The 14953-nt window shown below is 34.4% G+C and overlaps 2 protein-coding genes across 2 annotated transcripts; one reads left to right on the plus strand and one right to left on the minus strand.

Annotated features, from left to right (window-relative positions):
• The first annotated feature begins 10575 nt into the window (after window positions 1–10575).
• Window positions 10576–11879, plus strand: LOC105114995 (ACC oxidase 1). Its single transcript, XM_011011757.1, has 3 exons — window positions 10576–10757; window positions 10839–11053; window positions 11144–11879. Exons 1-3 carry the CDS (start codon window positions 10656–10658, stop codon window positions 11736–11738), a joined length of 912 nt encoding a protein of 303 aa, XP_011010059.1. The 5' UTR covers window positions 10576–10655; the 3' UTR covers window positions 11739–11879.
• Window positions 11880–11990: 111 nt separating this feature from the next.
• On the minus strand, window positions 11991–13710 carry LOC105114996 (fanconi anemia group E protein FANCE protein). The gene is made up of 2 exons (XM_011011758.1): window positions 13436–13710; window positions 11991–13354 (listed from the first exon to the last, which is right to left on the minus strand). Exons 1-2 carry the CDS (start codon window positions 13600–13602, stop codon window positions 12046–12048), a joined length of 1476 nt encoding a protein of 491 aa, XP_011010060.1. The 5' UTR covers window positions 13603–13710; the 3' UTR covers window positions 11991–12045.
• Window positions 13711–14953: the final 1243 nt, after the last annotated feature.

Genomic DNA, 14953 nt, shown 5'->3' on the forward strand with positions numbered 1-14953 from the left:
AGTTTAATATTATATACTTTTAAGGACATTTAAGTAATTTTACTATGTTAAAAAAATATAAAAAGACAACATTGTCTTAATTGATTTGGTAAAAATAAGACACTATCTCTACCAGCAAGGCCATTATTTTTAAATGAAAATGATAAAAACATAAAAATATTATTTCAATGCACAATATTGTGTGGATGGAGCTATACTGGGGCATAAGAGGGCAAGTGCCCCCTTAACTTTTTATAAGTGCATAAATATAAATTAAAAGTTGAAAAGTTCCATGAATAAAAGGGGAGCTACACAAAAATATAGGAAATAAAAAAGAGAAAAAGAATACTTTGTGTCTTCACATCCAAATAAAGCAAATGAATGTTCCGTGGAAAATCATCCATTTTTGGATTTTCTTATATGCATTGTATTAAAATCAATACAAAATCTTTTTTTATGGCAACGATTATTTTTATATAATTTGGGTTATTTTAAGAAAAATATTTTCGATAAGATTGATAGTGAAATCATTATGAAGCAATTTCAAAATATAAAAATTGAAAGATATAATTATAATGTAATTTTTTTATTTTAAAATTAATTTCATTTGCTATAAGTTAGAGCCTGTTGGAAAGTGTGGTTGCGATTGTTTTTCAAAGTGTTTTTCACTCATAAATGTGTTAAAATGATGTTTTTTTTTTATTTTTTAAAAAATTATTTTTGATATTAGGGTATCAAAATGATCAAAAAAACACTAAAAAAATATTAATTTGAAGCAAAAAAATAATTTTTCTATTTTTTTCAAAAACGCTTTAAAAACGCAAAAACTAACAGAACCTTAGTATATATATTTCAAATTGATTTTTCTATATAACGCATGCCTACATAATATATAATATTAAGTATTTATTAATAATTTGTCCTCTTATTTAAAAAATTCTGGCTTCGCCACTAGTTGTGTGTTTTGGGGTATAGTGGATTCTGAAAGCCTTTTAGGGTTTTTAATAATGTAGAGAGCTTGAGTGTGAAAACTCTAGTATTATTTTTTTAGCTAGTTGGACAAACATGGCTATTTAAAATTAAAAACTAAAGAAAGTGGAATGTTTTTGAGCTTTTTTTTTTGTATCTTAACATAGTTAAACAAAATTATCAAATAATATGGTCTATAAAATATTTAAAAAAGTAGTACACTTGAGAGAGTTGCAATTAACATCTACGAATTATGAGTCGCATGTGCCACATACAACTCTCTAAAAATATAAAATGATATATAAATAATTAAATTGAGGAGAGAGAAAAAAAACCATTTTAGATACACAATGAAACTCTGATGATAACACTACTGATTAGTACTTAAAAGTGTATTTTTATCAAGATTTTATTTTATCATTTTGCACTCGAAGTATCAATAACTCCTTAACTAAAGCATGTTTTATAATAACGTATCTACTAATATAAGATACCTTTAATTTATGGTAAATGTTCATTTTAAATGCAGGCCTATCACATAAATAAAAGGATTGATTGATGAATTTAAGAACTGAAATTAAAAGGACAAAGAAATGGTCAAACTTAGAAAAGAGATGTAATTGGAAAATCCATACTTGCATTTAAGGGAATTTGAGGAGGTCTGCAACACATATAATAATTTAAATTGTAGCATGAACACCATTAGATTAAAGCTTTTTCCTTTTTCATTAAAAGATAAAGCTAAAACATGGCTACAAAATTTAAGACCAGGATCCATTCGTGCTTGGGATGAAATGCAACAACAGTTTTTAAAGAAGTTTTTTCCATCTCATAGAACAAACTCTTTCAAGAGACAAATCACCACTTTCACTCAAAAACCAGGAGAAACATTTTACCAATGTTGGGATAGGTATCGAGACTTGCTTAGTACTTGCCCTCATCATGGTTTTGAAACATGGAGATTGGTTTCACATTTCTATGAAGGGTTAACACCTAAAGATAGGCAAATGGTTGAATTGATGTGCAATGGAACTTTTGAAGATAAAGACCCTGATGAAGCAATGGAGTACTTAGACTTGTTAGCTGAAAATGCTCAAAATTGGGACACCGCGGGTACTTGTGAGGCACCGAGTAAAACTCAACCTCATACATCTAGTGGAGGTATGTACAACCTTAGGGAAGATCATGACCTTCAAGCCAAGTTTGCATCTTTAGCTAGAAAAGTCGAGGCACTAGAATTGAAAAAGAGTGGTCAATTAAAATCTGTTGAAAACATTGTGTGTCAAATCTGTGAAACAAATGAACACTCAACCAACGATTGTCCAACCTTGCCTTCTTTTAAAGAATGTCTCCATGAACAAGCCCATGCTTTAAACAGTTTTCAAAGGGCCAACCACAACCCATACTCCCAAACATACAACCCTGGTTGGAGGAATCACCCAAATTTCAGTTGGAAGAGTGACAATGCACAAACTTCACAACCACCGTTTCAAGCACACCATAATTTCCAAAATTCTCATGGATATGCACCTCCTTATGCTCCACCTCCTAGAAGAAATCTTGAGGAAACATTGCATGCATTCATTGAAAAGCAAGAGACAATCAATACTCAACTTGCTCAAAACATGACAGATTTTAAAGATACTCTTGCAAAATTAACATCTGCTCTCAGTTTCCAAGAGAAAGGTAAGTTTCCATCTCAAACACAACAAAATCCCAAAGGGCAATACAATGCAAATGCAAGTAGTTCCGGAAGCCAACACATGGATCAAGTCAAATCAGTCACTACTCTGCGCAGTGGTAAGGTTATTGAAAAACCCTCTCTTGAACCTTATGAGAAAGATGATGAGTCAATCTTTGAGGGTAAGGAAGGGGTTGAATCTGAAAATTGCAAAGAAACGACTGATTCACCGCCAGCACTTCCATTTCCTCAAGCCATGACCAAACAAAGGAAAGTCAATCACAATTCTGAAATTTATGAAATTTTCAAACAGGTAAGGATCAATATACCTTTGCTGGATGCTATTAAACAGGTTCCTTCCTATGCTAAATTTTTGAAAGATCTATGCACTGTGAAGAGGAAACTGAATGTGAAAAAGAAAGCCTTTCTAGCCGAACAAGTAAGTGCTATTCTTCAGAATAATAATGCTTTGAAATATAAAGACCCTGGTTGTCCTACAATTTCTTGCTTTATTGGAGAGCATAAAATTGAAAGAGCCTTACTTGATCTTGGTGCTAGTGTGAATTTACTTCCATATTCAGTTTTTCAGAGTCTCAATCTAGGTGAGTTAAAACCAACTTCTATATCTCTTTTACTTGCCGATAGATCTGTAAAAGTGCCTAGAGGAATAATTGAAGATGTGTTAGTACAAGTCGATAAATTCATTTATCCTGTGGATTTTATTGTCTTGGACACAGAACCTGTTGAAGCATGTAATTCATTTCCTGTTATTTTAGGACGTCCGTTTCTTGCAACCTCTAACGCATTGATTAATTGTAGGAATGGACTGATGAAGCTATCATTTGGAAACATGACATTGGAGATGAATATTTTCAACATTTGCAAGCAACCTGGAGATGATAATGATTTACAAGAAGTAGATCATATTGATGAATTAGTTTATGATCAACTTGAATCTACTTTAAGTAAAAATGAATTGGATGAAACTGAAGATTTGCAAATGGTTTATTCTGAGGAAGAAATCACGAATGAAACAAGCACCGAAAATGTTGATGCGAATCTTTTGTCAACAGTGACAACAGATTCGACATCTGACATCACACCAATCGATGATTACTTTCCTAACAAATCCTTACTTTCTCTTAGTTCAATGCCTTGGTATGATAAAAATATTAATTTTCTTGCTTTAGGAGATTTGCTAGCTGATTGGAGTACCCAAGACAAAGAAAAGTTTTTGAACGAAGTGAAGAGCTTTTATTGTGATGACCCTAACTTATTCAAATATTGTCCTGATCAAATATTTCAAAGATTCATTCCCGACAATGAGGTAAGTAGTGTCATTAAACTTTGTCATTCTGAAGCATGTGGAAGTTATTTCTCGTCAAAAAAGACTGCTGCAAAAATCTTTCAAAATGGATTTTATTGGCCCACCATGTTCAAGGACACACATGCATTCTGCAAAACTTGTGAAAATTGTCAAAAAATTGACACTGGTCAAAAAGTTTTGTTTTATGATTCTCAACTCTATGCATTCCCTAAAGAGCTAAGATTAAGATGGACCAATCCTTATGGGGCCTGTGATATTGAGAATTCAATGAATGACAATGATTTTAAGGAAAATGGACATCGTTTGAAAGCTTACTTTGATAATTTTCCTAGTGAAAATGAATCAGCTGGTTTGAATGATCTTGTAGATAAAGGTTGATTATTTTGTTTTTCTCACATTGTTTTTGTGTTTCTTTTTGAGTGATTTTTGCTAGTTTCTCTCACCCCGGTCAAATGGCGGATAACGGTACTCCGTGACTTAAGTCGGTTCTTTCAGTTTCCCACAATAACTGATATTTGTGTATATATTTGTGCAATTCTTTGAATCTCTCTTCTAATTCTCATTTGAAAATGGACACTAATCTTGAAAAATTGAAAAAGTATTTTCCCGCTCTGCCTCAGAATGCGATTACAAAAATTTACCGTGCTAGATGTGCAAGATTGAGATTGTTAATGAATCATGGAATTCCTGAAGATATTCGTTGGTTGATTGAAGCAAAGGTCCGATTATCAGGTGAGTCCTCTAATTTCTTTATTTCACACATGCCTGGAACAGGTAAAAGCACTTTTGCAAAGAAACGTCGTGCAAAACGACTAGAAGTCTGTCATCGATGTGCTAGATGGACTTGTAATACACAATGTCGTTCTTTAGGAATGGTATCTATAAACCGTGAAGATAAAATACAATTCATTAAGGATGGCCTGAGTAAGGAGTCTTTAGATAATCTTCTATTGACTCTTGAGACGCATCCTAGTGGAGATGTGCATCGTGCAATTCATGATTTATGGCCACTATTTCATAAAGAACATGATCGACTTAGTCTTGGGAATCTGACTAAAAAAGACCCTGTTTGCCAGTTTTTAAGAAAACTGGATGGGAAGCCTATCCCCGACCCATAGAGGGCGTTTAAGCCGTTCTTGGACGTAAAACCAAGGGAAGATGTGAGCCACAATCACAACTACCTGTACATACACATGTTTTTTTTCAAAAGTAAATAAATAAATAAAAAGAGAGAGAGAGTGTGTGAGACTCTAGCTGGCCTACATATAGATGTTATGATTGCCTTTCTAATTTCTCATCTATAAAACCCTCTTTTCCTTCCTTTCATTTCTACTCAACCCATACATTTAACAAATACAGAAGTGTGTAGAAATGGCAAGTTCCTCAGGTCATCAAATAAGAAATATTTGTGTTTTCGGTGGATCTAGTCCTGGGAAAGAAAAGGAGTTTTTAGAATCAGCAAATCATCTTGGTTAGGTGCTAGCTGAGAGAAAGATTCATTTAGTGTATGGGGGAGGCAGTCTTGGGTTAATGGGAGGTGTGTCAATAGCTGCATTTTTAGGAGGTAGTCAAGTTTTGGGGGTCGTCCCTGAAGCTTTGGCACAAGGGGACATCATTGGAAAAACAATTGGAGAGGAACTTCAGGTCTCCACAATGTCGGCTCGAATGAATGCAATGTTTAACCATGCTGATGCTTTCATTGCTTTACCAGGTGGTCTAGGCACATTGGAAGAGATCTTTCATATTTCCTCTTGGGCTCAATTGCACATTCACCATAAACCCATAGGTTTGTTAAATGTTAATGGTTATTATGATAAGTTGTTGTCTTTTCTTGATCATGCTGTGGAACAGGAATTTCTAACATCTTCTGCACGACAAATCATAATCTCTGCTGCTACTGCTGAACAGTTGATTGACCAACTACAATCTTTCATTCCTGTGATTGATCCTTCCATGAGTCGCATAAATTGGTCATCTACGGGAAGCCGTAAAAAGCTTAGATTGGATTTGAGCCTTCATTTGTGAATTTTTGTGTCTTTTGGTTTTATTATTGTGTTTTGTTATTTCTTATTTTTGTTTTAGTGTGTTTCAGGTTTTGTCAGTGTTCGTTATTTCAGGTGATATCTTTTATACTCTATCTTTCTACCTTAGAACATTGAGGACAATGTCTCGTTTTGGTTGGGGGGAGAGGGTAGTAGTTGATAAAAAAAAATTGTTTTTCATTTCATAAAGCATGTGCATAATTGTTGTTACTAGGATGGCAGAGTAAAGGAGTTCTTTTGTTAAAGTGACTCTTGAGACGCATCTTAGTAACCATTCTTAACAAGGTCTATTATAATACTTCCTGAAATATTCAGGTTTACAAACTCTCGTATTGTTACCACTTAATTCTGCTCATATACTTATTTAACATGTATTCTTAAACCTTAATTTACACACACACACTTTAACATATGATTGTGGGTTGCATATTGGATTATTACATTATTTATGTTCTTTTGTTAAAGGTAACAACTAAGGGAAAGGGATTGTATATAATTAAAAAAAAAACATGAAAAAAAAGAAAGAAAAAAAAAAGAAAAAAAAGAAGAAAAAAAAATGATGATAATAAAAATGTAGATAAGTTTGGTTTCGTAGCCTCCCTAACCTAAGCAATTAAGTCCGAAGGGGTGTTTTAACACCTAATACCCTAAAGTCAACTGACTTGGGAGCTATTGGCCCAACGCTTGTTACATGGGTTGAGGAGAAAAGCTTAAGGGAATCAAACATTGCACTATCTACATATCAGTATCTGCGACCCGAGTTACTAAGCTCGTAGGGGTGTCTTAACACCTAATGCCCTAAGACCAACTGGTCTGGGAGTCATTAGCTGAAAGCTCGTTACATGGGTTAAAGATGCATGATGTTTTTAAAGTATATGTATATAGAGTTAAAAAAAAAAAAGACAAAAATAGTAATCCCAACCCAAGGAAGTTAACCTTAAACATTAGAACAAAAATTTTGTTTTCTTCCAAGAAAAGCCCCATAATTATGTGTTGATACATTGAGCACAAAAGAAAGGTTTATTAATATCTTGTTAAGAGGTATTGAGCAGATATATAAATTTAATGAGAGTTTGTTTATCTGGATAGACTAATGGAAGTTAAATGATGAATACCTTGCTTTGTGGAATATACAAATTGTTTTTCTATTTTACGCTTTGATTACTAGGGACTAGTAATAAGCTGGTTGGGGGGTGTGATTAGTACTTAAAAGTGCATTTTTATCATGGTTTTATATCATCATTTTGCACTTGAAGTATCAATAACTCCTTAACTAAAATATGTTTTATAATAATGTATCTAATAATATAAGATACCTTTAATTTGTGGTAAATGTCTATTTTTAATGCAGGTCTATCACATAAATGAAAGGATTGATTGATGACTTTAAGAACTTAAATTGCAAGGATAAAGAGATGGCCAAACTTAGAAAAGAGATGTCGGTGCAATCCAAACTGGAACACTGTTCGGTAATTGGGTCATATCTAGAGCTATATATCTCAGATTTAGGTCCAATTTATATGGATGGAAAGGTAAGACATAGGCCTACAACTTTCATATGGAGCCCAAGATCTAAAAAGGCCATTATCAAGTCCAAATTGTAGCAACAACAAAGAAGCCCGAATCTGTCTTCCAGCCCGAGCACTGTTCGGTATTTTGGCCATATCTGGAGTTCTAGAAGTCCAAATGAGCTGAATTTTTTACACAAGAAAGCTGAGACAATTGCCTACAACTTTCATGTTTGCAACTGGCTCCAGTTTTGACGTTATCAATGACGTTTTGGGCAGACAAGAGAAGATAAGGATTGTCACCAAGTCAAAAGTTGGCCACCCACTTATCAATTAGTCATCAAATCAATAGTTCCCAATTTTGGCCTATAAAAGGAGGCATTTGCCATGCATTTAGGTATCTTGGTTTCCAGATCAAGATCATTCTCTTCCTTTCTCTCTTTGTATTTTTTATGCTTTGTTTTCATTAATATTAAGTTTATGCCTTTCATTTCCTTTCCTTTACTTAGTTAACTTTTATGTTCTTATTTTGTTTATCTATTTTGCTTTCTTTCATTATGTCTAGCTAAGTTAGTTATGTCAAGGTGAAAAGGTTACACTAATGGTGTAAGAATAAGTATAGTGTAAACTTAATATGGACTTTAATGTTTGGTACTAACATGTTTTATATTTGTTATCTTGTTCACTCTTTAATACTTTGCTTGTTAAATGATTAATCTTGATTTATGTTGTATAACACTTGGTACAACAAATGCTTGGCACTTTCATAGCCCATAATGTATGGTATAACCGACACCTGAGCTATGAAAGGAACTTGATTTGTTGTTAACATAAGTTATAATTATGAATGCTTGACGAGATTTACAAGTATTAGCTTTAATTGAATAAGATGACTAATGTAATCATGTTAATAATATATAATCTGATTGGAACCTCCTTTGTGTGTGGTTTCCAATTCAATAATAAGAGTTTATACTATACTTGTTTGACATACCATTAGTGGATCCTCTAACCTTGACATTTGCTATTATCATTGTTTAATCATTACATTAATATTCCATCTCAAAGTTCTTATCTTCTTCTTCTCTTTCTTTTTCTTTATTACTATTACTATTACTATTGTTACTATTATTGTTATTACAATTATTATTATTGTTGTTGTTGTTGTTATTATTGTTATTATATTATTGTTATTTATAATTTGTACAATTAACCTCCCTGTGGTTCGACCCTAGTCTTACCGGGTTATTTATTACTTCGACACTCCTGTACTTGGGGGAAGACATCAATCTTTTAGTTGTGTCAACTACTAGTACCTTCAAAAAAAATTTAACAAGATATATCCAATAATATAAAAAAAGATTACTAATGGAGAACGGAATAGGCCTTATGAGCTACCCAAAGGTGGTGGGATTAACTTGCTTTTGGGTGGTTCATGTGGCCCACTTCATTGTTTGTGAACTTCTTCAATGTCATTTGATTTTTCTTGTTGAAATTTTTTTTAAGGTACTGATGGTGCCGTCATTGAAACTTTGATGTGATTCCGAGGTCGCTTCTCTCTTTTTCTCTCTCAAGTTTCTCCATAAATTATGAGGAAAGAAAAGAAAAAATACAAAGAAAAAAAAAACCTTAAAGGCACATCAGAACTTTAATGATGACACTATCAGTGCCATAAAAAAATCTTAACGAGATGAATCCAACAATATTAGAAAATGTCACTAATAATGACCATAGTGAGCCATACATGCCCCTAAATACAAGTTAGCTTTGCCATCTTTAAGTAGTTCGTATGATCCTCTCTAGTCTCCATTAGTTATCTTTATTGACATTGTTAGGTTTGTCTTATTAATATTTTTCTAAAGATATCAATGATGTTATTTTTAGAGCTTCAACATATTTCAAATATCTTTTCTCTCTCTCTTTTCTTTTTCTAATTTAATATTTTATGGATCATTTTATAATTTTAAAGAGTCTCATGAGTTAAATATCATTTTTGATTTCCTCATTTATGCTGGTTTTTAAAATATTTTATAAATTATGTTACTTTAAAAAAAATAACCGTGCTAAAATTGAAAAAAAAGCTCAAGTTTCTTGCGGTGGCATGGTCTGTTTGCATGAAAACCAAGATGTTAGGTGATGAATATCCCTCTCTCGAAAATATTAAAATAAAAAAAGAAGGAAAAAATAAGATCAATCATGGGCTGAAGTTTCGGAAGTCCTCTCTCTCTCTAGACAAGTTGCAGAGGGGGACAAAGGCCAGCATGCTACGACTACAGCAGCACACAGATAAAATGGCCCATTGGAGACCTATGAGATCGCATCTTATAATTTCGCCTCCGTTGTTTGCACTGCCCACAGATTTGCTAAAACAAACCAATGAATGATTCTAATCAAAGTAACTTTCCTCAATATATATATATATATTAGTTGACATGTTAATTCAAGAGAAAAAAGAATACAGGAAATGGGGATCCATGACTCTTGCGATACAAATCTTCTTCCACTTTACGATCATAATATTTCGACGTGAGACATCATTGGATATAAAATGTGTTTCTCAATTAAGTTCAATAATATTATCGGCAAACAATTTACAAATACGACTAATATATTTTCATATAATGAAATAATATCAGTAAATATCACATATACAAATTATATCCATTTTTTGATAACGAAAAAAAAAAAAAAAAAGCAGCCACCGCCATGCATAGTCTACAAGTGACCGACCGTCAATACCTGACTGAATCACATGGTGGCGATGAATTGAATTTAGACTTCCACTTGATTACTTGAATAGTCTTGGAGACACCAACTCTGCTATTTTTTTTTTATATATAGATTTGAACCTTGAAATTATTTTTTTTTTAAATTGTGTGTGTGGCTGTATTAGATCATCGAAAAGATAATATTTTTTAAAAAATATATTTATTAGTTTGTGTATAAAATTACATGCTTCAAATTAATCAGTGAACACTGTTGCTCTAAATCCGACTGCCTTTACTGTAACATATATTTACATAGTAATTATTTAATTTATAGTTGCTCGCACCCTTCTCTCTGACCTGAGCCTATATTTATGAGACTTGTCATCTATGTTTTTCACGGTATTCTGAGCTTAGAAAAAAAGAAAGAAAGAAAGAAAGAAGATGGAGATTCCTGTGATAGATTTGAGCCAACTCGAGGGCGAGAACAGAAGCAAAACCATGGCTCTTCTGCACCAAGCTTGTGAGAAATGGGGCTTCTTTCAGGTACAGGGATTTTTCATCCTTCAAAAAAAAAAAAAAACTTGATATAACATAGCTATCTTAATACATATTTGATTTTTACAGGTTGAGAACCATGGACTCGAGAAGAAGCTGATGGACAAGGTAAAGCAATTGGTGAATGCACACTACGAGGAAAACTTGAAAGAAAGCTTTTACGAGTCGGAGATAGCTAAAGGCTTGATGAATAAATGTGATGTAGACTGGGAAAGCAGTTTCTTTATTTGGCATCGCCCAACATCCAACATCAATGAAATCCACAACCTCTCGGAGAATCTTCGGTATGGATTTGATTATATATAATTATAACTAGCAATTCGTACAGACATTATTCTTCTGAAATAAGGACATCGTCTCTGTGTTATGTGCAGCCAAATAATGGATGAGTACATCGCCCAACTGATTCAGTTAGCAGAGAAGCTTTCTCAACTCATGTCTGAGAATCTTGGACTGGACAAGGATTACATAAAGGAAAAGTTTTCAGGAGCTAAAGGTCCTTCTGTGGGAACAAAGGTGGCAAAATACCCTGAATGTCCTCGGCCAGAGCTTGTGAGAGGACTTCGAGAGCACACCGATGCCGGCGGAATCATACTCTTGCTCCAAGATGAACATGTCCCAGGTCTTGAATTCTCAAACGATGGAGGATGGATAAAGATCCCCCCATCCAAGAACAATACTATATTTGTCAACACAGGTGATCAAGTGGAAGTGTTGAGTAATGGAAGGTACAAAAGTACTCTGCACCGTGTCATGGCTGGCAAGGAGGGGAGCAGACTCTCCATTGCCACATTCTACAACCCAGCTGGTGATGCCATTATCTCTCCAGCTCCCAAACTCTCGTACCCCCATAATTACACATTTCAAGATTACTTGAAGCTTTATGCCACCACAAAGTTCTCAGATAAGGGTCCCAGATTTGAAGCCATGAAGAAAATAGCCAATGGACATGGCAGTAATGGTGTCTGAAACTGCCTTGTGTAATTCTCAGTACTGGTGTTTATTTGTCAGTTTGAACCACTTGTTTTCTTGCAAGGAGTTGCTTGTTTATCTTGTCTAGTTGGCCGGAGCACCATTGGATCCGGAAAAGTTATCCACTTTACAATTCAATGTTCATTTTCTCAAACATAGCAAACACGAGACCTAAATTTATCACATATACCTTGTCCGGTAGCAAAATCAATTCTCTTGATGGAACCGTACGCATTAAGACTGATCACATCTCACAGCACGAAAGCGGAAAAAAACAAAGGCATTTAAAAAAATCATTACATAGCTAGAAGCTAGCCAATTTTGATAATATGGATTTAGTGACAAGAGTATTGGTCTTCGCAACTGCTTCAACCAATAAAACTTTATGAGACTTCAATAATAAAGAACATCTGGTGATGAAACACAATAGAAAATTCCCGAATTTCAGAGATTTGGAGAAACTTGGGGCCAACTCCCTAATAAGCAATACAAGTTGATCAACTGAATCCTGAGTTAGCTGAACGTTATGATTTAAGATATTTTGAAACAGATTAAACAATGATTCCGTCCAAACCAGTTGGCTGGATACAAGGCATTGGTGGCAAGGAAGAATGATGGATCGTTTCTCAACTTCTTCTCCACAAAGAAGCTTCCGGCAAAAAGCTGAAACATGAGCTGGGTGCAAGGATTCCTTGACGATCCTGGTGATCACATCACACATGTGGTTGTTGATGCCACTCTTTTTCATTATCAGCGGAAGCAATAGAGCACATTCAGCAGCTCTCTGGTGAAGCTTGCAGTACTCTGCAATTGAAATCACCAGTACACGAGATGCTGGCTCTTCAAGCAGCAACATCTTTGGAAGCATAATTGAACACAAAACTTTGCTAGGCCAAGCGATCTCTTCTTCTTCTTCTCTTCCATTAGAGAGATGAAAAACCAGAATTGATGCAGTCTCATCATCAGCTTTCCAAGGTTCAAGCAAACCCAAAATCACAAAAGGATCTGCTTCTCTCTCAAAACAAAGTCTGCCAATTTCATTTGCTAACTCAACAGTTTTAGAACTAGACTCAAAAGTCATAATCCTATCTTTCAAACTTGCTGCCATGTTTTGAATTTCCTCATCTAAAGGAGCAACCATGACCAAATCAATCTCCATTTCCTCCGCAACATCTTTCGAGTTATCACCAGAACCCTCTCCAACTTGACTCAAGAAATCTTCTGGGCTTTCATAACCAGCAAACAATTCTCTGGAGTTCAATGTATCATGCGAGAGAGGCAACCAAGGTAGAAACAGTTCATTTGCACTTGAAGCAGCGTCTTTAAGGAAATCTGGGATTGAACCAAACTCCTCATCAACTCTCTCTTCTCCAGAGTTTAAGCTTAAACCAGAAATCCATTGGTAATTTGAGTCAGACACTTTATCAAGCAGATTGCGGGCAGCCCTCTTAACCCAGAAATCAATCCCCTCGGTACCTGTCATCAAAGTCCTGGCCAACTTAGATAATTCCCGCTTGCAAAACCTTTGATGCTCAAAACCAAGAAAGGACAAAATTCTGGACTGGACAAGAAAAGGCAGTGTTTGTAGAAACATGACCCTCCTGTCACACATGCTGTTAACAGGGAGAAAAAAAAAGTGAGAATCGTAGAAAAAGCAAGAGATAACATGAAATGGAAAATGGGTTTTACTCCACCTGTTTGTGGATGAGTTGTTGATAATGGGTTTGGTGACTAACGAGAGAAAAGAGGTAGTGGTGATTGGAACTGATGATGATGAAGATTGTTGTAACCAGAGGGAAGCTTCAGTTTCTGGTGTTGGGGAGTTAAGGAATATGTTAAAGAGAGGAACCCATGCCTCCATTTCTGTCTGCTTCCTTCCTTGGATTTGTTTTATTTTTTTTTTAATTAAGCAGCAAAGGAAAGTCTGTGTTATTATTTTGACGTGAAGAAGAATAAATAAGACAAATTAAGGACGGGAGGTTTGTGCGCGAGGAAAAGGTTTTTAGCTTTTTTTTTTTTAAAAACAAACTCCTAAAATAAGAGTAAATTACAGTGTGAAGCCCCCAGGATTCTGGTCGGATCAGTTCCAAAGTGCTTGGGTGTCAGAATGAGACCTGGTTTGAGAGATTTTATGATACAGATAAGGAGGGTTGGGGTCGGGACCAAGTCCAAGTCACACTAGATTCAAGTCAAGATTGGGTCTGAGAAGTCTAGGAGCCAGGTTCAGGGAGTCCACGATTCGTGCTATTACTAGGATTGAAGTGCCCGAAGATAGATCTAGGACTTGGATCGCGACCATATTCAAGCCTAGGCGGAGTCTCGATCACCTAAGATTCAAGCCGAAATCACGTTCTAGTTGCTTGAGAGTTGGGCCTAGGTCACTCAAGATTTAGGCTAAGATCCGGTATAGGTTATCTAGTGCTGAGGTCGCACCCAAGTCTGTAGCACCCATGGTGCGATGGAGATCAGGGCATGTAAGGTCGAGTTTGAGGTTTAAGCTCAGAACACCAAGGATCCATTCAAGGCCAAGTATAAGGCTCCAAGGTGTATAGTTGAGATTAGGTTCATAACACTTCGAGGTTAGATTAGAGGCACCTGAATTTTGAGTCTCGTGGGGATCAATTCTAATAACTCGAGCTTCTTGTTGAAAATAAGTGCTTTTCCAGAAAAAAACTTATCAATTAAATAATTTTTCAATTTTTTAAAAAACAAGTTCAAAAATTGAAAGGAAAAAAAAAGTTAATTGAAAATAATTATCTATTTTCTCTATAGCTCGCTTTACTAATTGAAAATAATTTAATATTCTCTCTCTTTATTAATTGAAAAAAGATATTTTTTTTGTAAAATTTAACCCCTTTCAATTTTTTAATTTAACCCCTTTCAATTTTAGTTTTGTTCAATGTCAATGTGATACATATTAAATAATATTTATTTCATTTTATTTATTAAGAGTAGAATAATATTTTTATTTTAATCTATATATAATTTATTTGTATTTAGGTTACCTATAAACACTCATAATAAATACATTATTGAGAATTCTAGCCTTCTTTTTTATGTTTTATCTAAATTTTTTTGAGTGATATTGACACGACCAAAAGATTCATATCTTCTTTTAAGTGCGGGAATGTCAAAATAATAAATAACCCGGCAAAACCAAGGTCAAACCACATGGAGGTTAACTATAATAATAATAATAATAATAATAATAA

Source organism: Populus euphratica, unplaced genomic scaffold (genome assembly GCF_000495115.2).
Source record: "Populus euphratica unplaced genomic scaffold, PopEup_1.0 scaffold620.1, whole genome shotgun sequence".
NCBI classification, from domain to species: Eukaryota; Viridiplantae; Streptophyta; class Magnoliopsida; order Malpighiales; family Salicaceae; genus Populus; species Populus euphratica.